At 40.1% G+C, this 27108-nt stretch overlaps 1 protein-coding gene across 2 annotated transcripts; it reads left to right on the forward strand.

Annotated features, from left to right (window-relative positions):
• The first annotated feature begins 421 nt into the window (after positions 1–421).
• Positions 422–26500, forward strand: prune2 (prune homolog 2 with BCH domain). Of its 2 annotated transcripts, none has more exons than XM_080419174.1 (11): positions 422–502; positions 5306–5380; positions 7371–7571; positions 13385–13564; positions 15535–15637; positions 19140–19271; positions 19824–19910; positions 21050–21148; positions 22326–22364; positions 24316–24363; positions 25107–26500. In XM_080419174.1, the coding sequence occupies exons 2-11, from the start codon at positions 5326–5328 to the stop codon at positions 25135–25137; spliced, it is 975 nt and encodes a 324-aa protein (XP_080275300.1). In that variant the 5' UTR covers positions 422–502; positions 5306–5325; the 3' UTR covers positions 25138–26500. The 2 variants fall into 2 exon arrangements, with proteins under 2 accessions (XP_080275300.1, XP_080275299.1); XM_080419173.1 differs by lacking the exon at positions 422–502 and adding an exon at positions 1265–1445.
• Positions 26501–27108: the final 608 nt, after the last annotated feature.

The raw sequence follows: 27108 nt of genomic DNA on the forward strand, positions 1-27108 counted from the left end.
CATTATTTTATACTTTGGCTATTCAAAAAAATAGCAGATCTACAAGCTCATAGCGCTGGACCGAGTGTCGCGCTATGAGCTTGTATGTTGTTTATCGCGTCTGACTTTTACTTTCGTATCTACGATAGTCTTGTCTAGCACCCCCCAGTGCGTCCTGCACTTTCACCAGTAAAGCCCGTACTTCTCTGTACATGTACACAAAAGATAATTAAGGTGCTTACCCGGTTGGCCCAAATGTTACCTAGCGCTGCGGAATCTTTGTGCAATTTATTAGTCCGTATTTTCCAATAAAGAAGTGTTTTAATCCCGTCTGTGTTGGATTCTGTCGGAAGTTCCCTGCATTCCTCAATGGGCGGTAGTGACGGGGCGCATCCGGTGAAACCCGGAATTACACTAAATGTAAACAGGAAAAGAACTAGGGGGGAAAATGGCGTATTGAACAATATGGACTAATACATTGCACAAAGATTTCTCAGCGCTAGTTAACACTTGGGGCAACCAGGTAAGCACCGTATATATATTTATTGAACATGTACGGGCTTTACTGGTTAAAGTGCAGGACGCACTGGGGGGTGCAGGCCAAGACTATCGTAGATAAAAAAAAAGTAAAAGTCAGACTCGATAAAAATAAATCTATGATAGTCTTGATCCAAGGCTACATAATCACTATCATACGGACTGTTGTGGATTCTACTGAGCATAACAGCATACTTCCGGCTCAGAAAGTGACATATCTGGCCTTTCCTTAGTTTTTACATAGTTTGTGTTTCTATTTGTCGTAGCACAGTCAGTGGGTTTCAACCCTTTTCATGTCCATTATTTATTCGGCATTTGAGCCACGGACCACCGTTTGCTCTCAGACGGTCAAATCCAAAACTTATATTTGTTGTCGTTGGATGAGATTTTGTCCACAATTCCATCCATGCTGTATTGATGTTGGTACCATAGGAGAGATGACAGGCAAACGTTGATCAAAATAACAATTATTTAATAAGTAATGCAGTAACAATAATTCTCTTGTATATATCAAATAACTCTTGAAAGCGTAAAATGAAACCAAAGGATTTGGTTTCATTTTACACTCTGCATGAGTTAAAGATATACAGCATAAGGGTCCATTTGGTTATACCAACTCTCCATCATTTAGCATTGGGGACCACCTGGAACCGCCTCAAGGACCAACTGGTGCCAGTGGTCCCCGGACCACTAGTTGAGAACCACGGTGACGTAGCAGATGACGATCGCTCCTTATTTGGTCACAACACGGGTCACGTGACCACAAAATGGTGGATGCTGTGTGAAGCTGTTTATAGCATCACTATCTTTATTCTGACCGGCCGGGGAGAGCAAGAACAAAATAAGGCTTTATATTAGGGCTAAGGAGGCTGATAAATACATCCATGCTTTGAGAAACAGGAGGACAGATTCCTTGTGCCCCAGCCGTGGTGAGTAGATGGCTTTTATTCCACGTGGAAATAGAAAAGAAAGGAGATATAAAGTGTTTAATTTTTCCCCAGGCAAAGGATGAGAGAGAAAGAGGGAGGAGCTTTCATCAGCACCACTGTGCTGTCTCCAGCTCACAGCTCAGCATCATCCATGGAGAGAGAGAGCGAGCACAGCTGATCGCTTTATCTCTCTCTCTCTCTCTCTCTTATACACCATAATATGTAGGCCTGGCTGTCACAATTATTACACTATCGTCTATTAATCGCAATTGTTATGAGATAATCGCAATTCTTTTTTTGTCATTATAATCGTCATAATCGTTTTTGTGTTGTTGAAAAATGTTCTTACGTTTTCAAACATTTTCCAAAAATAGCAGAAACAGCTGATCTACTATATATATATTTCTGTACATAATTATGAGCTTGGTGTTCATCTCACAATTAACAAGCCATTCAAATTCAAATGAGCAATTTTCTATTGCAGTGGCTAAAAATAGCAGTCAGTCATATTATCTTTTCTTTATCCACATGTGTGAGCTGAGCACTCACGTGACGTGACAGCCTGTGGATTTGTGTCAGTGTGCTCCGAGGCGAACGTCAGTGACAGCAATGCCTTTAATTTATTCTCCGTCGTTCGTACGACAGCACAAAAACACCTGATCTGTAAGCTCACAGCGCGTCACGGATGCGGCCCGTTGTGAGCTTGTAGATCGGCTCTATTCTGCGAGTGACGTTGGTTGTATGGCCAAGTACAACATCAGGCTTTTACAGAGGCAGGTGGTGGAAAGTAACTAAGTACATTTACTCAAGTACTGTACTTAGTAGTTTTACTTTACTTGAGTATTTCCAATTTTCACTACTTTTACTTCTACTCCACTACATCTCAGAGGCAAATATTGTACTTTTACTCCACTACAATTATTTGAAAACTTTAGTTACTATAGTTACTTTGTAGATTTTGATTATTATTACAAAACATACATTAACCGCTAATAGCCTATTTAAACTTTGTCTATTTGAAAATAGCTGATCTACAAGCTTGTAGATCTGCTATTTTCAAAATATGTTAATACATTCTGCATAATGAGTACTTTTACCTTTGGTACTTTAAATATATTTTGATGCCAATACACTTTTACTCAAGTCATTTTTGATTCCCAGACTTTTACTTGTAACAGAGTATTTCTACATTGCGGTATTGATACTTTTACTTAAGTAAAAAAAAATACATACTTTTTCCACCACTGCTCTTCTGCTGATGTAACAGTCTCTCTGATGTCTGTCTCTCTGTACCGTGTTGCCACATCCTCCCGTCTGTCTCCATCTCTACTCCTGTCTGTCTGTCTCCATCACATCTCTACTCCTGTCCAGTGAACACATTTCTCATCCCCTCCAAGGTAGCTTCTCTATTCAAATCTTTAAACTTAATTCAGGGGTCTTCAACGTTTTCAGGCTAAGGACCCCTTAGCTGAGAGAGAGAGAGATGAAGCAGGGACCCCCACTACATATTGTATAACATTGTGTTGCAGATTAAAATTTTTTGTAGATTTCTTAGACAGCTTCATAGACTTTGACAGCACTATCATCAGTGTATGTTGGATTAATGTGTATTTTCACACATTTAACCGTCAATACTTGGTCTGCTCTTTTTTTTTTACCCCTACACCAAACTTCTTTGCCAAAATTAGCAGATCTACAAGCTCACAACGCCTCGCAGCGCGAGGCGTTGTGAGCTTGTAGATCTGCTAATTTTGGCTAATGTTCCACTCAGAATATGGATGCTAGGGTTCAAGTGGTTAATGTAAAAAATATGATCATATCATGCAAAGATTTGGCGGACCCCCTGCAGTAGCTCTGAGGATCCCCTAGGGGTCCCGGACCCCCTGTTGAAGACCCCTGACTTAATTCATTAAAAGCCACATTTTTCTTTCTTTCTTTCTTTCTTTCTTTCTTTCTTTCTTTCTTTCTTTCTTTCTTTCTTTCTTTCTGTAAACACAGGGCCCCATCCCACCAGAGGTGGGCAGAGAAAATAATAATGACTCAAGTAGAAGTAGAAGTACTCTTTAACAAATAATTACTTGAGTAAGATTTAAAAAGTAGCGAAAAGACTCAAGTACTGGCTGGGTTACTTTCATACGATCTGATTTAATGTTTAATCAGAACGTACATTTAAATGTCTAAAATATAACATTATAAATGCTTGTCCAATAGAAACGAACACAATATGAAATAGCCATCATGTGCAAATTCAAATATCTACAGTTGTACACCATGTGACTCTAAATCTTCAGAAAATAAATGAAGGCAGACAAAGAAGGCAGCAGATAATGTAACTATTGTTTAGTCCAGTGGTGCTCAAACCTTTTCACGTCAAGGACCACCAAAATAATATGTATTTGTCCGCGGACCCCCATCTCAAAATATGTTGTTCCAGGGACCCCAAGAAGCAAAGATTTGAGTTACAAATGCTCGCTTTAAAAATATATACATTCAAAGGTTTGCACACATTTTTAAGATTTTTCAAAAATAGCAGATCTACAAGCTCATAGCGCGGCACTCGGTGTCGCGCTATGAGCTTGTAGATCTGCTATTTTTGAATAGCCAACATATAAAAGGTTAAAGTGCTTAAAACGACTGTGATGCTATATTAACTAATTTTGCTGGGGACCCCCTGGAACCCTCCCAACTTAAGGACCCCTGGGGGTCCCCGGACCCCACTTTGAGAACCAATGGTTTAGTCCGTCCCCATGGAGTTATTGTGTGTGTGTGGTGATTGGCTATGCTTGATTGGTTAAACAAAGTCATGTGACTCGAGCCAATGCAAATACCAGTCAGCAGTGGTGGAAGAAGTACTCAGATATTTTACTTAAAAGTAAAAGTAGCAATACACCACAATATAAAAATACTCTGTTACAAGTAAAAGGCCTGTGTTCAAAATGTTACTTGAGTAACGCGTCGCAACGCATTGTGAGCTTAGCCTAGGTATAAAATAGGGCTAAAGTGGTTAATGTATGTTTTATAATGTAATAATTTATATCTGCAAAGTAACTAGTAACTAAAGTGTTCAAATAATTTTGTAGTGGAGTAAAAGTACAATATTTGCCTCTGAGATGTAGTGGAGTAGAAGTAAAAGTATTGACATTTGGAAATACTCCAGTAAAGTAAAAGTACCTCAAAATTGTACTTAAGTACAGTACTTGAGTAAATGCACTCAGTTACTTAACACCACTGCCTACTGGCATGGAGTTATTGTGTGTGTGGTGATTCGCTATGCTTGATTGGTTAAACAGAGTCATGTGACAGAGCCAATGCAAATACCAGTCAGTCTCTCTGGCTGAAGTCACTGGTAAAGAATGAAACAAACACAATGTGCAATTCATAATAAATGGGTAAGCAGAATGCAGCCAAATCATTAGAATTATTTTCCTACTTTTACTCTTTTACACATGACCCAAATGTAAAGGAGTAAAAGAAAAATATACTTGAGTAACAATGCAAAGTATGTTGCGTTAAAACTAATCTAAGTATGTAATCTAAGTATGTAAATGTAACTCTGTTCTCTGATCTGTTCTCTGACTCTGGCACAAGCAGCTGGTGGTACTTCAGGTCACCTGCACACCTTGGACAACAAAAGAGTGCATAGGCATTAACTATACATGCCTTTTATATATAAACATACATGTAAAATGTTTAGCGATCTGATCTGATCTGATCTGATCTGGGAGATGACGGTGACACTGAAAATTGTTGGCATGGGATGTTAACCATATCCAATTGTTTATTATGTTTCATCCAAATGTATGTGATGATATATCTGGAATAATGTGATTTATTGTGTGTGTTTGATCTTGTGTACATAGGTCTACTGGGTGATGAGGGGATGGACCTGACATCTGAGAGGAAGATGAGCTCTGACGGGGCTGAAGGCAGACCAGGTGAGACCATGCATACAGTCATTCAACCGAACGCTGTGGTTCTCAAACCTTTTTCATTTCAAGGACCCCCATAACTCAGAGTTACAGACCTGTAAAGAGTACATTTGGAACCCCCTCAAAGAACACTGTGGGACCCCACTCTGAGAACCACTGACCTAACGTATTCGTATGTGCCACTTCAAATTTATGTCTAATATTAGATATTAAAAAAAAAAAGCTGAAAACCATAACTTTCATGACCTACCCTGGAGTTGAACCCGAGGGCACCGGACGAGCGCTAAAACGTCTACTGTTGACCTTACTGTATAAGGGGCCATGTACACAGAGAACTACTGTTGACCTACTGTATAACGGGCCATGTACACAGAGAACTACTGTTGACCTACTGTATAACGGGCCATGTACACAGAGAACTACTGTTGACCTACTGTATAACGGGCCATGTACACAGAGAACTACTGTTGACCTACTGTATAACGGGCCATGTACACAGAGAACTACTGTTGACCTACTGTATAGAGTACAGAAGTCCTGACGTCACTCGTTCATATCCTGGGTCGTAAAGTAATTTCTCTATGGAGAATAACATTGAGTCATCTTAGAATCGTCTCATATAAGAATTGTGGCCCAAAAATAAACAAACTGTCTCTGCGATATTGTCAGGGAGGAGGCTCTGTATCGTTTATGATAGTCAGTCACTCATATCAATTCAGAATGGGGGGGGGGGGGGGGAACGCGACCCAGGTAAGATGCGTAAATTACGTCAGACTTTGGTGCTCTATAAGGGGCCATGTACTGTACACAGAGAACGCCTTTTGAGTTGGTAGCGCCAGTCTTCCGTGTATTTGGATTTGTAAAAACGCGCTGGTGGGCGCTTTCATGCAGCAAACAGTTCCACTTCTGGAAAGGAGCGCCTTGATGGCGTCGTAATGGCTGATTTTACACTTGGTTGCATGCTGAGAATAGCCGATCTACAAGCTCACAACGTGTCGCAGCGCGACACGTTGTGAGCTTGTAGATCTGCTATTTTCAGAGTGCGACACTTGAGCGCAACCAAACATAAAATGACTTGTCTTTTAGTTCTACTGGATCTCTTCTCCACTACATCCCTCACTAACATGTTAGGCTAGTTTTTATTAGTTGATAAAATTATTAATATATTTAGTCTTAGTTTTAGTCATCGTTTAATTTAGTTTAATTTAGTTTTAGTCGTAGTTTTAGTCGACGAAATCAACACTGCATGATATCCAAAGCGTTCCTCAGCTCTAAAGGCGTTATTTGTGGACACGCGGCCCCTAAGGGGCAGCTCGTTTGAGCAGAGGATAAATTGCGTTTTGACTTTGATGCAATGTTTTATTATTATTTCATAATTTGTTTTGTTCTTTGTGGACACGGCCCCTAAGGGACAGCTCATTTGAAGCAGAGGATAAATTTGCGTTTTGACTTTTGGGGGTTGCAATGTTTTATTATTATTTCAAAATGTTTTATTCAAGTCAAATTTTAAAGGTATCATGACATTCATTTTCACTTTTTTTATTTTCAATGTTTTATTTGGGGTTTTATGACCTCAATTACACCCAAAAAACCTGCACTTAAAACATTCAGTGGATTTTCTGTGGTCTGGGGTTTTCTGAATAATTAGGCTGAAAAGTAATCTGAGCTTGGCCCTTCGACAGTGAGGTCACTGTCGAATAATCCCGCCCACTCTCCTCCTCGCCCCTCCCCTCCCCTATCCTTTCCTTTGGGGGGGCGGAGCAGAGGCGATGATTGACAGGCAAAATCCCTCACCAGCGACACCCGCAGGCAAAGATTTATTTTTTCATTGCAGTTGAAAAGGCTTTAGAAATGTGAGACAAAAACACCTACAGTGGATCACTGGAATGGAATTTTCACTTAAAACTTTTTGTACACTTTTGAAGGACCAGGACAAAGACTTTGAATGTGGTGTAAAAGTGAATGTCATTAAACCTTTAATGTACCGTTTTCGTAGCTCCTCCCACCTCTCTACCGCTGCAAGGAGGCCCCGCCCAGAGGAAGAAACTCTCCGCCCCTCGCATCAGCCTGTCGTTGGACCAAAGCGAGGACGACCTCGGGGAGACTCCGGATGACCTCGACATCAACGTGGATGACCTCGACACTCCGGACGAGGGAGATTACCTGGATTACACTGACCATGAAATGGACTGGGAAGGTTGGTCTGCCCGGAAACAAAAACCTATTCAACCAGCGTTTCTCAAACATACCAGCGTTTCTCCATACATTTCTGATCTGATAGAAGAGTCCACTAGGATCTGCTTAGATCAGGGGTCTTCAACGGGGGGTCCGGGACCCCTAGGGGGTCCTCAGAGCTACTACAGGGAGTCCGCCAAATCTTTGCGCGATATTTATTTATTTTTTACCTTAACCACTTGAACCCTAGCATCCCCTTTTCTGAGGATAACTTTCGCCGAAAATAGCAGATCTACAAGCTCTCAACGCCTCGCGCTGCGAGGCGTTGAGAGCTTGTAGATCGGCTATTTTTGGCAAAGAGGCTATAGGTGTAGAGGGGAAAAAGAGCAGACTAAGTAAAAAAAAAAACTTTAAAGAGCTGGTGCCATGTGTTTGCACTTTTTCTGTTTTTCATGTGTCTATGAGGTTGATAGAACTTCATAAAGCCCCCCGGTGGTGTTTTTATGGTGTTTTATGTCTACTCTGACTATTTGGAGTTTCTTCCTGGAGGCTGAAACCTTGAGGGTCAAACGTGCCAATAGAGAAACAGCGCTTTAGTGACATCACAAAGCCATACCCTCCCCCTCATTATCATAACACAACAGGTGTGGGCATGAGGAGGAGGAGGGACTAGGACAGGTGGGTGGTGCTAAGGTGGTGGAGGAGGTGCTAAGGTGAGAACCAGGTATACTTAATGAACTGGAGGCGTGTCCACATAAAAACAACATTTTAACACTTACTGTACACTCTTTTTTTTTTGAAAAAAATCCTTACATAATAATAATACCTTATGATCAGGTTTTAGGGTTGAAAAATATCATGGCACCCCATCTTTAATCTGAAACACAATTTTATACAATATAGAGTAGGGGGTCCCTGCTTTATCTCTCTCTCAGCTAGGGGGTCCTTGGCCTGAAAAGGTTGAAGACCCCTGACTTAGATCATCCACTCAGAAACTCCTTTCAGTTCCCCCAACAAACCTCATTACCAAAGGTGACCAGGCTTTCTCCGTGGCCGCACCTATACTCTGGAATAATCTCCCGTTTCACATCAAGATAAGCCCCAAACATTGAGATTTTCAAATCCAAACTGAAGACCCACCTTTATACTCTTGCTTTTAACACAGTTCGAGGTCATTGCTTTGTTTCTATTTGTTTGTTTTGTTTTGTTGTTGTTTGCGACTGCTTTTTTTATATGCCTTTATTTTGCTTAGTGTATAGAGTAAAGTCAATTTTTTGCTCTTGTTTTGGAAAGCACTGTAGTGGATAAAATTCATATAACAGTCATTGTGGTATGGATTAATTGAATGTATTAGTAGATGCAACAATCATCACCTGTTCTTCCTTGTTAAACTCCTCTCCCTAACAAAGTCTTTAAGAAACAGTCGACTCATGCTAACCTATTTCAAACGTGCCGACTATGTGCGAGTCAGTTATAGAATAAAGCCCATTTAAGGAATGACCATCTGTTGTTATACCTCTGTGTACCATCCTGCCAGTATAAATATGTGGAAGACATTGGTGTTGGGGAGTGATGGGGGAAGCCCTGGAGGGAGACACTAGTCTCTCTCTGCTGTGATGAGATCTACAATAAACATGGAGTTTGGTTCCTGACAACTGAGTCCTGCATCTTCCTGATCTGTTTATTTTACATAAAGTAACATGTAAAAGCTGCCATTACAATTGGCGCTGTGAGCAGGGTGGATGCTTTGCTGTTATAGCAAACACTCCACTTAGAATCTTAAGAAGATGGGAGCAAAACCGAGCAGAAAGAAAATGCAGCGACAACTTGACGACCAACAGAAGGCCTTGGAAGATCAACGTGACAAAACGAAGAGAATGCAACAACAACTCAATGACCAGCGTGACAAAGCTAAGAGGGCCGCAACGCTACAGCAAGAACAACTCAACGACCAACGGAAAGAAGTGACATTACTGCGAGAACACCTTGACAGAACTATGGTGACATTAGCAGATCTACAAGCCAATACTTCTCCTGATGACTACAATGTGAGGCAGAAGGAGCCAAACTGCAGGAGAGACACACAACTGACTGCTACTACACCCAAGGAACACCCAGATGTCACAGCGACGCTCTGTCCAAGTAACCTATTCCCATTAATTCCATATCCAAACCCTCATCCCCGTCCGGGGGCTGGGGCACAGCAAGCAGAGATAGATGCGTACTCTGCAACAGTACATGTTCAGCGAAACTGGACACCTGATGAATTCAATGACATTGTGAAGGACCTTCCAGACCCCAGAATTGACGCGGTACGTTGGTGTACGGCTGTGTTAGATTTGATCGAGATGTATGGGCCATCGACAAGAGAGCTGGAATCAGTATTTCGCAAAGTTTTTGGATTAAGGTGGCTACGTCTCAGGGGAAACTTTGATGTGACTGGAGAAAGAGATGACATCATCACTGGACAGCTGCAGAATCGAGATGGTCTTTTTGACAGGGTGAAAGCAGCTTTTCCAGCACACACTGATTGGCCGAAAATTCACAGCACTAAGCAATGGGCTGATGAAACCTGTGACACCTACAGAAATAGAATGGAGGACTGCTTTCAGAAGCATTGTGGTGTGACACTAGACAACCCGGCTTACAGTGACTTGTTAAAAACTGCCGTGATCAATGGCTTGCGCCCGTCCATCCATAACCGGGTTATGACTTCCTGTATTGGATGGGAAAGTCAGAACCTCACTGAGGTGTGGGGACATGCACTGCACGCTGAGAGGCACATGCTCTCACAAGAAGACGGGAGGAAGAAGAAATTGGAAAGAGCACAGTTGATGTTCTATGAGAACCACCGGCAGCCACCACAGGAACAACAACAGCAGCAGCAACCAAATCAGGAGTCACATAGGAAGAAAAGGAGCCGTGAATGGAGGCAAAGAAGAGGAGGAAACAGTGAGCCATATGACATAGCGGTCTTAGTGAGCCATATGACATAGCGGTCTTATGTCATTACTGTGCCTCAGATGACCACATGGAGAGGGAGTGTCTTGTCGAAAGGAGTGCATGGCTGCACCAGCAGCACCCAGACCAGGATCACGAACAATATGGTGCAGGGTCTGTTCCATGCAACTATGGGCCAGGTGGAAATGCTGTGGCCAACTATCCAGAACGGGGTGGACCACATCCACTGCCTTGCCCCACGTCGGGCTCCGCGGACTCCTTGGCAAGATGGACCAGGTGACAATGTTAATACAACAGGCACCAATCTACTACATGCGGAGCAGGCCACACACATAAAAGGTTCATGTCCTGAGTTATGTTCTGAACGGTTTAATTTACTTTGCAAGTTCTATTCATTGTCATACTAAAAATAGGGTGAGAGTGATAAAATGAATTCGTTTGAGGTACTTCCTTAAAAAATTGCAGTACAGTCCGATCCAAAATTGAAAATTATATTCTACTAAATTAATGTAAGAAAAATATTGTTTAATGGTACTTCCTTAAAAATCGCAGTACAATCCGATCCAAAATTGAGAATTATATTCTACTAATTAATGTAAGAACAATATTGTTTAATGGTGGGGTAATATGCATAAAAGAAAAGACAATAATGTCATAGAACTTGAGTAAGTCAGTATTGTAATCTATTTCCACACACATGAACTAAATAGTTCACTTATCAGTCTGGTTCCCCCATTTCTATTCCTCTCCCCAGAATAGCTGACAGGGGGGAAGGGGGGTGGCAGGTGCGATAGGGGCCGTGTGTGTCTGTGTGTGAGTGAAGATAGACCAAACACTGGAACAGGAATACATTTGAGTTTTAAAATGTATCAAAGTAATTATTCAAAATGTAGTGTTTCAAGGCGCTCAATCAATAAGGTGAAACGGGTAATTTAAAACAGATTTTATTTGTCTCCAGTCCACTTATTGTGCTCTTGCTAGATACATGTTAAGTAAAACTCGGATTAAAATAAACACACCACGTGTAGACACAGAATTCTATATTTTTTATTCCATGTAGCGAAATGCCCGAGTGATGAAAATTCCATGGTGTGTTGATAGTGCCATACTGTGATGAAAAATCCATTCGGTTGCAAATTCCACGTGTTGATATAATTTAAAATAAAAGAACTAAAAGAATAATCCGTAGGCTAGAACTTTAGGGGTTATCAAGCAAATTGTTACAGCAATTTTTGAGTGATTGATGGAGATAGTATAAAGACAGGTTAAACTGTACCTCGGTTGAGTATTACATTTTACTGTATAGCAAAAAGTTTGTGTGCAGCTTTCCGGATCATGGGTCCGGCCGATGGTTTCTGCAGAACCATTGGTCAGTCCATTATTCCCTGAAAGTTATTCACAAACTATGGGGGGTAAGGGAACATTTATTTCCGTCCATTATTTCCGACCATTGGTCAACGGTCAGTCCATTATTCCGTGAAAGTTACTCACAAACTTTGGGGGGGTAAGGGAACATTTTTATTAAAATTGTATTCAATCAATTTTTGTTTTGATTATCATATGTCTAAGACAGAGACCGGTGACAGGCAGAGATAGTTCTATTTTTCAAAGGATCAATTACCTGAACTGATGGGTACATTTAGGCTTTAACTAGCTACTAAATAGGTAATACAATAAAGCTATGAGGTTTGTAGTGTGGAACTACACCACCATAATAGTATTTAAAAGAAGCAATGGGAATCTTTCCCAAAAATGGCAGATCTACAAGCTGCAAATCAGATATAACATTTCCAAAAATTGTATAAATGTACAAACTGCAGATCAGTTGTTTAACAAATGTCAAAGAGCATAGCATTATCAAAGATACAGTATGCCAAAAGGTCCTATGATTTTTAAATACATAAGAAGTGAAGTGTGGGGAAAAAATGGTTATTGGTGTTGACTTTCTCTGTAACCATTACTGTAGAATTGTTGAATACACTGTTTGAGGATACGTGACCAGTAGCATATGCGCAATGCTTGCTTGTCACTGCCATCACACGTGTATCTAACAATACAGTTTTGTTTTGAATGTTTGTACATGATTGCATCCCATTGAATTAGCATAATGTCCTGTCATTCTATGAATTTTCTCTATTTTTATAGGACATAAATACTTTATATTTATGCCCTAAGGGCTGGAATGTAGTGGATAAAATTCATATAACAGTCATTGTGGTATGGATTAATTGAATGTATTAGTAGATGCAACAATCATCACCTGTTCTTCCTTGTTAAACTCCTCTCCCTAACAAAGTCTTTAAGAAACAGTCGACTCATGCTAACCTATTTCAAACGTGCCGACTATGTGCGAGTCAGTTATAGAATAAAGCCCATTTAAGGAATGACCATCTGTTGTTATACCTCTGTGTACCATCCTGCCAGTATAAATATGTGGAAGACATTGGTGTTGGGGAGTGATGGGGGAAGCCCTGGAGGGAGACACTAGTCTCTCTCTGCTGTGATGAGATCTACAATAAACATGGAGTTTGGTTCCTGACAACTGAGTCCTGCATCTTCCTGATCTGTTTATTTTACATAAAGTAACATGTAAAAGCTGCCATTACAGCACTTTGGGGTCAGCTGCTGTTTTTAAATGTGCTATATGAATACATTTGACTTGACTTGACTTGATCCCCATATATATATATCAAAAATAATTAAGGGATCAAAGTGTTCCCTACATTTCTTTGAGCAGTATATATATATGTATAATAATATGGGCTTTGCCGTAAGAAATAATGATGAATTCAGTGAGGGGAGGATTTTAGTCTCCCTGTGAAATCCCACAGTGATATAATAAGGTGTTTGTGAAAACGTTCTTTTTCAATCCAGAGCCACCGGCGGCAGCCAATAAGAGCGCGGCGAGGGAGCCCTGTGAACCAATCCCAACGTATTCCACCGAGGAGGAGCGCCAGGACAGCAAGCTGTGGAGGACGGTGGTCATTGGAGAGCAGGAGCACCGCATCAACATGAAGAGCATAGAGCCCTACCAGAAAGTCATCTCCCATGGAGGTAGAGCTAGCCTCCTATCGACCATCTGCTGCTGCTCTCTATCCAAGTACAAATCTGCCTTTTTAGCCCTGCATAGATTCCATTGAAGTAAACCTCTCTCTCATGCGAAAATAACTACAAAAATGAAGCTTTTCTTTTTTTTTTTTTTCTTTTTTTTTTGCATGTAAATCTGTTCTTTCAGCTAGGCGTAAAATCAGGGCACCAGTGGTTCTCAAAGTGGGGTTCTGGGGAGCCCCAGGGGCCCTTGAGGAGGTTCCAAGGGGGTCCCCAGCAAGATTGGTTAACCCATTCAATCCGGGGACGCATCTGTGTCATCAAATTTCTTTTTTATCGTGAAGATTTGTGCAAATCTTTTAATATATATATATATATTTTAAAGCAAACATTTGTAACTCAAATCTTTGCTTCTGGGGGTCCCTGGAACAGAATATTTGACAAATGTTCGCTTTAAAAATATACATATTTAAAGATTTGCTAAAATGTTCACGATTAAAAAATTAAAAAAAAAATGCTGATCTACAAGCTCATAGCGCGGCACTCTGTAGCCAAAGAAATGTAAAAATGACACAGATACTTTCCCGGTCTTAATGGGTTAATATAGCTTCAAAATCAGTTTTAACCACTTTATTTTTTGTCGATCTACAAGCTCACAAAACGCACCGTGATGCAATGCGTCCCTGGCAGAACCCGGCCTAATGCAGTGGTGTAAAGTAACTAAGTACATTTACTCAAGTACTGTCATTACAAAACACACATTAACCACTTCAGCCCTATATACAGTACATTTCGGCCATTTGAAAATGGGCGATCTACAAGCTCACAATGCGTCGCGATGCGACGCATTGTGAGCTTGTAGATCGCCCATTTTCAAGACATTTTTATACATTTGAAAACTTGTGAAATGGGACATTCTGCATAATGAGTACTTTCTAGTTTTGTACTTTTAAGTACATTTTGATACCAATGCTTTTGTACTTTTACTCAAGTAATTTTAGAGTATTTCTACATTGCAGTAGTGATACTTTTACTTAAGTAATGGCCTAATGCGTATCAATGGGGGGGTACTTGACATTACATTACATTACATTACATTACAGTCATTTTAGACGCTTTTATCCAAAGCGACTTACAATTGTCAATAAGTGCATTCAACATAGGTAGGGAACAAAACTACTAATCACCAGAAGCATTAAGTGCATTCTCTTCTAAAACAAGCAACCAAGAGTATACCTAGCGCTAAAGTAAAAGTGCAATATATCAGCTGCCTACTTTCATAACCAGATGAGACAAAATAGCAAAATCAAATGAGCAAGACCTAAAACAAATAAGTGTATCGACTAAACAAGATCCAATAAAACAATACAACAATAAAACAAGTGTTCGTACAACTAGTTAACACTAGGGGTGGGACGATATATCGATATATCGCGATACTTTCTCCCGCGATAAATAATCGATATCCTCCCGAAAAATATCGATATTAAAAAAAAAAATTTTTTTTAAGTTTGTGATACGTTGTTTTTCCTACTCTGTATTTGTGTAATGATGATTTAGAACTGTTTGGTGCTATTTTATGTGTTTATGAATTGAATACAAGGACTATCGTGATATATCGTTGGTGAATTTTCATGCAATATATCGTGATATCGCAATATATCGATATTTTCAGATATCGTGATATATCGTTGGTGAAATTTCATGCAATATATCGTGATATCGCAATATATCGGCATTTTCAGATATCGTGATATATATTGTTATCGTGGGCCTAATATCGTGATACATATCGTATCGTGAGGTACCCATATCGTCCCACCCCTAGTTAACACCTAGTAGGCCAGGCAAAGAGGAAGGGTAGTGTTTCCTGAAGAGGTGGGTTTTCAGCCTGCATGACACGAAAACGCTTGAGACGCTCAACAAGGTCACATGATCAGACTGACCGTTTTGCATTCTCGTTTTGCATAACCCAGGCTACTATGGAAACGGGGTCAACGCCATCATCGTGTTCGCCGCCTGTTTCCTGCCAGACAGTGACAGCGAGGACTACCACGAAGTGATGGAGAACCTCTTCCTGTAAGACGCACACATACTGTACTGTACCACACATTCTGTAACACACATACTGTACTGTACCACACATTCTGTAACACACATACTGTACTGTACCACACATTCTGTAACACACATACTGTACTGTACCACACATTCTGTAACACACATACTGTACTGTACCACACATTCTGTAACACACATACTGTACTGTACCACACATTCTGTAAGACACACACATACTGTACTGTACCACACATTCTGTAAGACACACACATACTGTACTGTACCACACATTCTGTAACACACATACTGTACTGTACCACACATTCTGTAACACACTGGTTCTCAAAGTATGGGTCTGGAGACCCCCAGGGGTCCTCTCTTGAGGAGGGGGTGTTCCAGGGGGTCCCTGACAAAATGATTAACTGTTTAAACCAGGGGTCTTCAACGTGTTCAGGCCAAGGACCACCTAGCTGAGAGAGAGATGAAGCAGGGACCCCCTACTCTATATCGTATAAAATTGTGTTTCAGATTAAACCTTTTTTGTTTACTTGGTCTGCTCTTTTTTCCCTCTACACCTATAGCCTCTTTGCCAAAAATAGCCGATCTACAAGCTCACAACGCCTCGCAGCGCGAGGCGTTGTGAGCTTGTAGATCGGCTATTTTTGGCTAAAGTTCTCCTCAGAAAAGGGATGCTAGGGTTCAAGTGGTTATTGTAAAAAAAAGTAATCATATCACACAAAGATTTGGCGGACCCCCTGTAGTAACCGTGAGGACCCCCTAGGGATCCCAGACCCCCTGTTGAAGACCCCTGGTTTAAACGGTTTATCTTATATTCTCTATATTGGGATAGTAATCGTCGCTATTAGACTCAGAGTGTTTGTTCAGTAACGGAGGTCTCCGTGTCTCTCCAGCTCTTTAGGAAGCAGAAAAATGCATTTTCAGGTCAGCGTACAAGTTCTATCCAATCAGGAGAGAGAACTCCTACCGGATGCAGGAGCCAGAGAGCAGACAACATTGGAACTGAAACACTATAAAATTGAAGCTTATAAATAATAATAATAATCTTCCTATAATTTGAGTAACCTCTGTCTGTCCGTACGTCCGTCCGTCCGTCTTGGGTGGGTCGTCTGTGCCCGATCAAACTGCGCATGCGTCGCATCCAATCCAGCCGCGACACACACACGCTGGCTCTCTGTGTGCGCATGCGTCGCATCTACAGCCCCACAGCGTTACACTGTTGCACTCACAGAACACTCGCCTCCGCGGCCGTGAATGCACGTTGGGGAGGCACGTGTCAAAATGTACATTATTTGTGTTCGCGCGACGGCCGCGTATGTGTGTCGCGCTAAACGTTGCGTGTGTGTGTGTGTGTTTGCGACGGGACCCGGGGGGTTCCGCGACGGGGGGTGTGTGGGGGGTTGCCCGTGGGGGGGGGGGGGGTTGCCCGTGGGGGGGGGGTGACCGCGGGGGGTAAAGGGCAATGAATCAGGCAATACAGTGAAGACATGGATAACAACACAGAGATTTAAAAAATCATCCAAATAATCAGCTAAAAGCAAGAGTGAAGAAGTAGGTCTTGAGCTGTGCTTTAAAGCTATCCACAGAGGCTGCCTGTCTTAGGTGTAATGGGAGTTTATTCCACGCTGTCGGACCGTAGAAGCAGAATGCTGCTTCTCCGTGTTTTTTATGTCATTGTAGGCACCTCTAGCAGGTCAGCACTTGGAAGACCTGAGGGGCCGGTTTGGAACATATCTCTCTAGGCAGTCATAGAGGTAGGAAGGTGCCAGACCATTTAGAGCTTTATAAACTAGTAAAAGAATGTTAAAATCAATCCTAAAAACAACCCGGGAGCCGGTGTAGTGAAGCTAGAACTGGAGTAATATGTTCTCTCTTCTTAGTTTTAGTTAAAACTCTGGCTGCCGCATTTTGAACAAGTTGTAATCTGTCAGTTGTTTTCTTTGGCAGGCCAGAGTAAAGTGCATTGAAGCAATCAAGCCGAGAAGGGTTACTCAGATTGTTCACGCGTGTTCTTGTTCACACGTGAGGGGAAGACGGAGCAGAAGAAAAGCAGCAGGAGTGGTATTATGTTCGCTGTACCACACTGTTGTAACAAAACAAAAAAAGTTGAGCCAGAAGGCAAAGCTGTCGATATATACCGGTCAAATCTTCTTCCAACTCTCACTTATGGTCATGAAGTGTGGGTCATGACCGAAAGACTATAAGATGGCAGATATAAGTGGCTGAAAATTTGTTTTCTCAGGCGGGTGGCTGGCCTGGTATCTCCTTTAGGGATAATAGTGAGAAGTTCAGTCACCCATGGGAGAGACTCGGAGTAGAGGCGCTGCTCCTTCATGTGGAAAGGAGCCAGTGGAGGTGGGTCGGGGGGGTTTCTATAGTACGGATGCTTCCTGGTGGTGATGTGTCGTTCATGATCGATTCGTTCAAAAGAACTAGTTCATTTGCCGTGAAAGCGAACGAGCTCGTTCACTCTCTGAAACTGTTACGTTCACGCGCGACGTAAAAAAACACGCTCCCGCGATGGTGTTTTACACACATTATAAAACATACATTAACCACTAATAGCCCTATTTTATACCTAGGCTGTTTGAAAATAGCAGATCTACAAGCTCACTGTGAGCTTGTAGATCTGCTATTTTCAAATATGTTAGTACTTTTACTTTTGGTACTTTAAGTATATTTTGATGCCAATACTGTAGTACTTTTACTCGAGTAAAATTTTAACACTAGAAAATAGCGCTACTGAACGAGAACGTGAACGAATCATTTGAACGAATCATTGCCGTGAACGTGAACGAAATCGTTCGTTCACTGAAATGAACCTTTTTTCCCACCACTACTTCCTGGTGTCTCCCTATTCACCTGTTTCCTAGGCTGTGTGTTTTCCACTTCCTGTCGGATATCATTAGTCATCTGACCAGTTTCATTGGATTTCATTGGATCAAATCGACAGGAAGTGGAAAACACACAGGAAGTGGAAAGCCTAGGAAACGGGTGAATAGGGAGGTCCTCTGGGCACGTCCCACTGAGAGGAGGACAGACAAAGGGCAGACCGAGGACCAGATGGGGGGGATTTATATTATATCCACGCTGGCCTTTGGAATGCCTCGGGATCCCCCCAGGATGAACTAATGCTAATGTTTGTCTGGGAAAAGGGATGTCTGGAACTATCTCTGCTGGAACTGTTGGCCCCTGTGACCTGACCCGAGAATAAGCAGGTTGAATATGGATGGACCTGAACATTTATTTTCTGTTTATAAAAGAGCTGGAGAGTTGGGGGAGACCCCTGATATTGAACAAACACTCTATAGCAATGATTATTACTATCAGAATTTAGAGCTTTAACCTTTGTGTGTGTGTGTGTGTGTGTGTGTGTGTGTGTGTGTGTGTGTGTGTGTGTGTGTGTGTGTGTGTGTGTGTGTGTGTGTGTGTGTGTGTGTGTGTGTGTGTGTGTGTGTGTGTGTGTGTGTGTGTGTGTGTGTGTGTGTGTGTGTGTGTGTAGCTTTGTGATCAGCACACTGGAGCTGATGGTAGCAGAAGACTACATGATCGTCTATCTGAACGGAGCCACACCCCACAGGAGAATGCCTGGCCTGGGTTGGCTGAAAAAATGCTATCAGATGATTGACAGAAGGTTGGTCCTGTGTCAAGTCTTTCTAGTTGATTGTTATATATTATGATTATATTGTTATGATTATTATATGTTTTATTGATTTAGTGTAGATGAATGTTCAATGTGGAACGTTAAGAAAAACAAACGGCTTTTAACATAGACTCATGCATGAATGTAGTCCCAGATTTCCCCAAAGCGTCATACACCTATTTCCTGTTCCTGTTTTCCGTAGCTGTGTGGTTGCATCCACACATAAGATGCAAATCGCCGGACGTTCCATCCACTCCCATGTTATGGGGAAAAAAACGGAACAGCAGCAGATTTGAACAGGAAACACATATGACACCTTCATTAGGCTTCATATGTGTTTCCTGTTTTGTAAAATGAATAGACAAAATAGCCGATCTACAAGTTCACAGCATAACGCATTCTGTGAGCTGAAGTTCCTTGAGCTTGTAGATCTTCTATTTTGTCTTTTCTTTTCTTTTTTAAGCCTGAACTGATAGTACCTCTGATAATAATAAAACAATACCTCTGATAATGCTGTAATCTATTATTATTAATTACATCTAGGCTCAGGAAGAATTTGAAATCGTTCATCATCGTCCATCCATCATGGTTCATCAGGACCATCCTCGCCATCACCAGACCCTTCATCAGGTAAGAAGAACATTTACTATACTATAGCACACCTTGTTTCTAAATCTGTGTGTGAATGTGCATTCAGTGTTAATAATATAATAAAATAATATAATAACAACCAGGCTATTATATTTCATCTTGACTTTTAGTTTTTAAATTTCACTTTAGTTTAATTTTTTTTTTAAAGGACAACTTTGTTTTTTTACATCCAAGGTTTATATTTTAGCTTGTAATTAAAGTAAGTAAAAGATGAGTGTTATTTTTTTTTTCATTTACTGCTTTCTATAGTTTTAGCAATTTTCGCGATTTTTTTTCTCAGTGGGCGGGGCCATTCTGTCCGTTGGCTAAATATGCCTTTTTTACACAATAAAAAATGTCCTGTGGTCTTTGATGGCCAGATGTGAGTTATTGGGGTCTAGAAGAGCTACTGTAAATAATAATAAAGAAAACACCGGGTTATTGTGTAAAAAAAGACATATTTAGCCACCGGACAGAATGCCCCCGCCCACTGTAAAAAAAGATCGCGAAAAATGCTAAAACTATAGAAAGCAGTACAGCTTCATTTTAGTTTATGGTGGTAATAGTATGTTTATGTTTTTTTTTTTCAAGATTCAAAAATAATCTTATTGATAGATTTTGTTAGTTTTAGTTAGCTATAATAATAACCTTAGAAAGCAGGAAAATAGAGGTCATTTCACCAGAGAGAAGTAAACATTAAAAACAGGAGAATTAGAGCCCATTCTAGGGGGAGGTGGGGCAATAGTCTGTATAATTCTATATCCCATAAACCAGCGATTCCCAACCATGTGGGCTGGGGCCCACTGGTGGTCTGTGAGGATATTGCAAGTTTTGCCCCTAATTATTGGCAAAACACTAAGCTTGCAATATATTGTGTGAGGATTGTACAGCGTAGAAGGGGGTTCCAGAGATACAAATCCTATCAAATGTGAGTCGTAGCCCTAATGCAATGCATATCAAATCTTGACATTAAAAAGGTTTAGGATCACTGCCGTACACTAGACAACTGTGTGTGTGTGTGTGTGTGTGTGTGTGTGTGTGTGTGTGTGTGTGTGTGTGTGTGTGTGTGTGTGTGTGTGTGTGTGTGTGTGTGTGTGTGTGTGTGTGTGTGTGTGTGTGTGTGTGTCCGGTCACCACAGCACCAAGTTCAGCAATAAGATAAAATATGTGAACAGTCTGGACGAGCTGCAGGAACTCATCCCCATGGAGTTCATCCATATCCCAGAATGCATCATTAGGTGAGCTGCATCCTGTCTACTATCATACACACACACACTAAATTAAAAAAAAGAAAGGTTTCTGCCTGATACTGACAATATGTAGTATTTGTTTTCTATGTAGTACAGCACTTGTATATCTGTTCATGAGGTACCGGTAATTGTTTATCCACAAGATCGTGAAGGATGATTTGACCTCAATGTCTCCAAAAACATAGTTACTGCACACTTTGGCTTTGTGGGGCACTACAGGACTACATAGAAAACAAGTATGCACTGTACTACATAGAAAACAAGTATGTGCTGTACTACATAGAAAACAAGTATGTGCTGTACTACATAGAAAACAAGTATGTACTGTACTACATAGAAAACAAGTATGTACTGTACTACATAGAAAACAAGTATGTGCTGTACTACATAGAAAACAAGTATGTGCTGTACTACATAGAAAACAAGTATGTGCTGTACTACATAGAAAACAAGTATGTACTGTACTACATAGAAAACAAGTATGTACTGTACTACATAGAAAACAAGTATGCACTGTACTACATAGAAAACAAGTATGTACTGTACTACATAGAAAACAAGTATGCACTGTACTACATAGAAAACAAGTATGTGCTGTACTACATAGAAAACAAGTATGCACTGTACTACATAGAAAACAAGTATGTGCTGTACTACATAGAAAACAAGTATGCACTGTACTACATAGAAAACAAGTATGTACTGTACTACATAGAAAACAAGTATGTGCTGTACTACATAGAAAACAAGTATGCACTGTACTACATAGAAAACAAGTATGTACTGTACTACATAGAAAACAAGTATGTACTGTACTACATAGAAAACAAGTATGTACTGTACTACATAGAAAACAAGTATGCACTGTACTACATAGAAAACAAGTATGTGCTGTACTACATAGAAAACAAGTATGCACTGTACTACATAGAAAACAAGTATGTGCTGTACTACATTTTTTTTATCACTGATTCTTTGCGTAGTTAGTTACTGCACTCTGGCTTTGTAAGGCAGTGTACTATGTGTTCTATGTAGAATTGTACATGATTAGTTTTCTCCCTGCACTCTGTAAGTCACTCTGGCTGAGAGAGCATGATCTGCTAAATGCCTAAAGTAGTCAATTATGTATTCATCATGTTGCGTCAACTCTCTCTCTCTCCTACAGACTGGACGAGGAGCTGAAGGAAGCCGCGGAGAGCTCAAAGTAAGAGTCCACTCTTTCTCTTCATTACCGCTGTCTCTGGAGACAACGCCCCCCCCCCCATGCCCCAGTTTAATTCCTGTCCAGAGCGTCCATTTATCACCCACTGTTAGCCCACTTTAAGATCATAAGGTTACTTCTGTTGGATGGGGGCCAGTCGGATTTGGCTGTGTTACAGTTACAGAGATAGGAGGTATAGCGTCTCTATTCTGGGGGGCGAACATTAAGGTGGAAATAGCCGATCTACAAGATCACAATGCGTCGCAGTGAGAAGCGTTGTTGTGAGCTTGTAGATCGGCTATTTTAGACTATAAGATATTTAGACCTTGTTCAGACTGGTATATAGCCCAAAATCCAGTCCAAATCTGATTTCCTTTACAGATTTGAGTCGGGTTGGTTTAATGCAGTCTGAACAATGCTAAGAAATGTGATGAGATAATAATTGTAGCCTACAGTTTAGGGCTGGTAACATTCCGCAGAAATGATATTCGAATATTGGTCTTAAAAATGTGCAGATATTCTAATATATTCTAATATTATTATAAAGATATATTAAAAAAAAATGTTTATTTGACAGGTACAATACAAAAAACTATGTATCAAGTGCTCGGATCCAATAAAACATATTGTGTTTGTTTTTATAACTTGATACATTGTTTTTTGTATTGTTCCTGTCAAATAATATAACAAATATATAATAAAAAAATATGTTTTTATTTTTTTTAAATAGAATGTTAATTTTCATATTCAAATGTACATATTTCCCCCATGTTCGAGGAATATTTGAATATCTAATATTAATTTACCAGCCCTACTACAGTTATTATCTTATAAATCTTCATTGCTAATAGGGATGAAGATTTACACAGACGACACATACTTCATCTTAAGTTGTCCGCTGCATATCTCTCTGCTTGTTTACTTGCTCTGTTTGGTCAGATTGGTCAGAATTGGTCGATCCCAAACTCTTCAAAAGTGAGTGATTATAATTTAACCGTCACAATTAAATTGCAAATGTGGTTTCAAGCTTCCAATAGAAAGTTTTGACAGATTTCTGGCTTGAATCTTACATGTGGCATGGCTTAAATGTCCTCTTTGACCCATTAAGACCGGGAACACATCTGTGTAACCACTTTAACCATTATTTTATACTTTGGCTATTCAAAAATAGCAGATATACAAGCTCATAGCGCGGCACTTGTAGATCTCCTATTTTTGAAAAATCTTGAAAATTTGTATATATATATATACGTATATATTTTCAAAGCAAACATTTTTTACTAAAATCTTTGCTTCTGGGGGTCCCTGGAACAACATATGTTTAGATGGGAGTCCACGGCCAAATAAATATAATTTTGGGTGGTCCTTGACATGAAGAAGTTTGAGAGCCACAGATTATTGCAACATAAGTTTAAAAAAAAAAAAACTGTTAGGATTTAGAAGATATTTGTAGAATCCCCCAGAAGCAAAGATTTGAGTTACAAATGTTCGCTTTAAAAATATATATACATACAAAGATTTCCACAAATATTTCATGATAAAATAAAAAAAAGCAGATCTACAAGCTCATAGCGTGGCACTCGGTGCCGCAATATGAGCTTGTAGATCAGCTTTTTTTTTAAATTGCCAAAGTATAAAATAATGGTTTAAGTGGTTACACAGATGCGTTAAAAATATAATAGCATCTTTGTAGCTTGCTTGTAAATGGCCATTTGAAAGTATGTAGCAATAAAGTGGCATTATAGTGCTTACAGTAAACTGACTTTTGACGCTGGTACTGTACACTAAATGGACTCCTGAATCAACTGTCACTTGGGCCAGTGGCAAAATAATGCGTTTTCTAAGTCGGGTGAACTCTGGCAATTCATAGCGCATTAAAGTTACCGTATCTCAGTCTAACTAATAGATTCTTCACTGACCCCCCCCCCCCCCCCCCCATCTCTTTGTTTTAAAGAATCAATAGTTTCCTGCTGGGACCAGAGCCAACAGCGGCCAGGAAAGAGTAAGTATTTAAGCCATTTTCTTTAACCGATTTAGACCGGGAAAGAATCTGTGTCATTTTAAGATTTCTTTGGGCTTTTCAAAAATAGCAGATCTACAAGCTCGTAGCGCGGCACAGAGTGCCACGCTACGAGCTTGTAGATCTGTATTTTCTTTTGAAAAATAGTGAATTTTTTTGCAAATCTTTGAATATATATATTTTTTAAAGCGATCATTTGTAACTCAAATCTTTGCTTCTGGGGGGATTCTACAAATGTCTTCTAAATCCTAACAGTTTTTTGAAAAACTTATGTTGCTATAATATCAGTGGTTCTCAAACTTTTTTTCATGCCAAGGAACCCCGAAATTATAAGTATTTGGCCGTGGACCCCCATCTCAAAATATGTTGTTCCAGGGACCCCCCCAGAAGCAAAGATTTGAGTTAAAAATGTATATATATATATAAATATTCGAAGATTTGCACACATTTTCACGATTCTTTTCCAAAAATAGCAGATCTACAAGCTCATAGCGCGGCACTCGGTGCCGCGCTATGAGCTTGTAGATCTGCTATTTTTTGAATAGCCAAAGAAATCTTTAAAAAAAATTACACACACACAGAGATGTGTTCCCGGTCTTAATGGGTTAAGTTCACACACATGGAAGAGGAATGGCTTTGTCTCGCTGGCCTGTCATCCATATAATTTATAAAACACCCCTTTAAATGTCTGTTTTGTTCTCCCTTTGTTCTCGTCCTCCCCACAGACCGGACCAAGCCAGCGCCAGCAGCTCTTGAAGACAAATGTCCTCCTAAAAAAGCAGGCGGTGGAAGAAGTACTCAGATTTTTTTTTTTTACTTTAGGTAAAAAAAAACTAGCAATACCACCACCATGTAGAAATACTCTGTTACAAGTAAATGTCCTGTATTAAAAAAAAACTTTACTTGAGTAAAAGTACAAAAGTGTTTGGCAATCAAAATATACATAAAGGACCAAAAAGTACTCGTTATGAGGAATGTTTTTACAAAGGTTTTCCAAATTTGTCGGTCTTTCAAAAATGGCAGATCTACAAGCTCACAACGCGTCGCGTCGCTTGTAGATCAGCTATTTTTGAACAGACGTATATAAAATGAAGTATAAAATTGGTCTTACTTGGTTGTAATGTAATAATAATCAAAGTCTACAAAATAAAAATCGAATAATTGTAGTGGGTTTCAAAGTAAAACATCTGCCTCTGAGATGTAGTGGAGTAGAAGTACTCAAGTAAAGTAAAAGTAGCTCAAAATTGTACTTAACTCATTGGCCGCCATTATCGCATTAACGCGATCTAATAAATAGCGCGCTTGGCCGCCAGGATCGCATTAATGCGATCTAACGTCTTTATTGATCTTTATGCTCTGATCACGCTATTCTGTTATGAATCAGGCTAAGTTTCGGGTTCCACTTACTTCAACCACCACTGCATCCGGTTCCATGACTTGGGTTCCGTTTTCGGTTTTACATTTTTCCCCCCAGTCATTTTCGACCATAATAGGGAAACAAACGGTTTTTCACACGCTATGAAAAGCGATCGGAGACCTCCCCTCCTATAATCTATGGTCTGGGTGACGAACAGTCATCCCCGTTATGTATCACAAAGTAATTTTCGCCGATAACAGAATGTGAGACATTTCACTTCCGGTTCATGTGTTTCACTGTGTGAGTGGGTCTGGGAGGGGGCGAGTGTGATCGAGAGGCGATCAAGCTTGGTATGTGCTGCGCTCTAGTGGTGGAACGATCGAAACGATTCAAGTGTCAAGGTAGACTTTCTAGATGTGAATTAAATAACAAAATAACGAAACAAAAAAACACGAAAATCGCTGGCAAGGGCTGCTATGAACGAGGTTTTAACTCTGGCAGTCAATGAGTTAAGTACACAGTACTTGAGTAAATGTCCTTAGCTACTTTCCACCACTGCCTAAACTAGTATAAATGTGTGGTTCATCTCGATGCTCTCAGTCTTGTTTCAGTTCATCATTGTTTTGTAAAGACGGGGATGAAAAGCTACTGTTAACTGTGTTCTGTCATGTCACTGTTTAGCTGATGAGACACAGACTACTTAATTAGCATTAAGAATTAGCTCTTATACCAGTGGTTCCCAACCTAATTAATTGGTAAAAACAATACGATTTTAATGAAAATATACGTATAGCATAAAAATAATGATTTTGTTTTAATTCATTGTATTTTTTCTTTAACCCATTAAAACCGGGAATCATCTCTGTCATTTTAATTTCTTTGGCTGTTCAAAAGTAGCAGTTCTACAAGCTCATAGCATCGTGAGCTTATTTTAGAAAAATCTTGAAAAGTTGTGCAAGTCTTTGAATATATATTTTTAAAAGCGAACATTTGTAACTAAAATCTTTGCTTCTGGGGGAGGGCCCTGGAACAAAACATTTGACAAAATGTTCGCTTTAAAATATATATATTGAAAGATTTGCACACATTTTCACGATTTTTCAAAAAATTGCAGATCTACAAGCTCGTAGCGCGGCACTCGGTGCCGCGCTACGAGCTTGTAGATCTGCTATTTTTTTAATAGTCAAAGTATAAAATAATGGTTATGGCTAAAAATCGGAAAATGACACAGATGTGTTCCTGGATAGAACGGGTTATATAACTTTGAAAAGTGTGTTTTCAGAGTGATAACAATAAATAGGACCTTAACGTATATACTGTCTTAGTTCCATTGATTGAAGCCGGAAAACACAATCGATTGTTTGGTTGAT

The sequence above is a fragment of the Gymnoscopelus braueri genome (assembly GCF_963280865.1).
Source record: "Gymnoscopelus braueri genome assembly, chromosome: 22".
Classification (NCBI taxonomy): domain Eukaryota; kingdom Metazoa; phylum Chordata; class Actinopteri; order Myctophiformes; family Myctophidae; genus Gymnoscopelus; species Gymnoscopelus braueri.

Excerpts from the sequence above, each read along its gene's own strand:
- prune2 (XM_080419174.1), top strand. The coding sequence starts at position 5,326 with ATGGACCTGACATCTGAGAGGAAGATGAGCTCTGACGGGGCTGAAGGC. Across the intron at positions 13,565-15,534 it reads GAAAGTCATCTCCCATGGAG|GCTACTATGGAAACGGGGTC; the intron begins GTAGAGCTAGCC and ends TGCATAACCCAG. Across the intron at positions 22,365-24,315 it reads GAAGCCGCGGAGAGCTCAAA|AATCAATAGTTTCCTGCTGG; the intron begins GTAAGAGTCCAC and ends TTTGTTTTAAAG.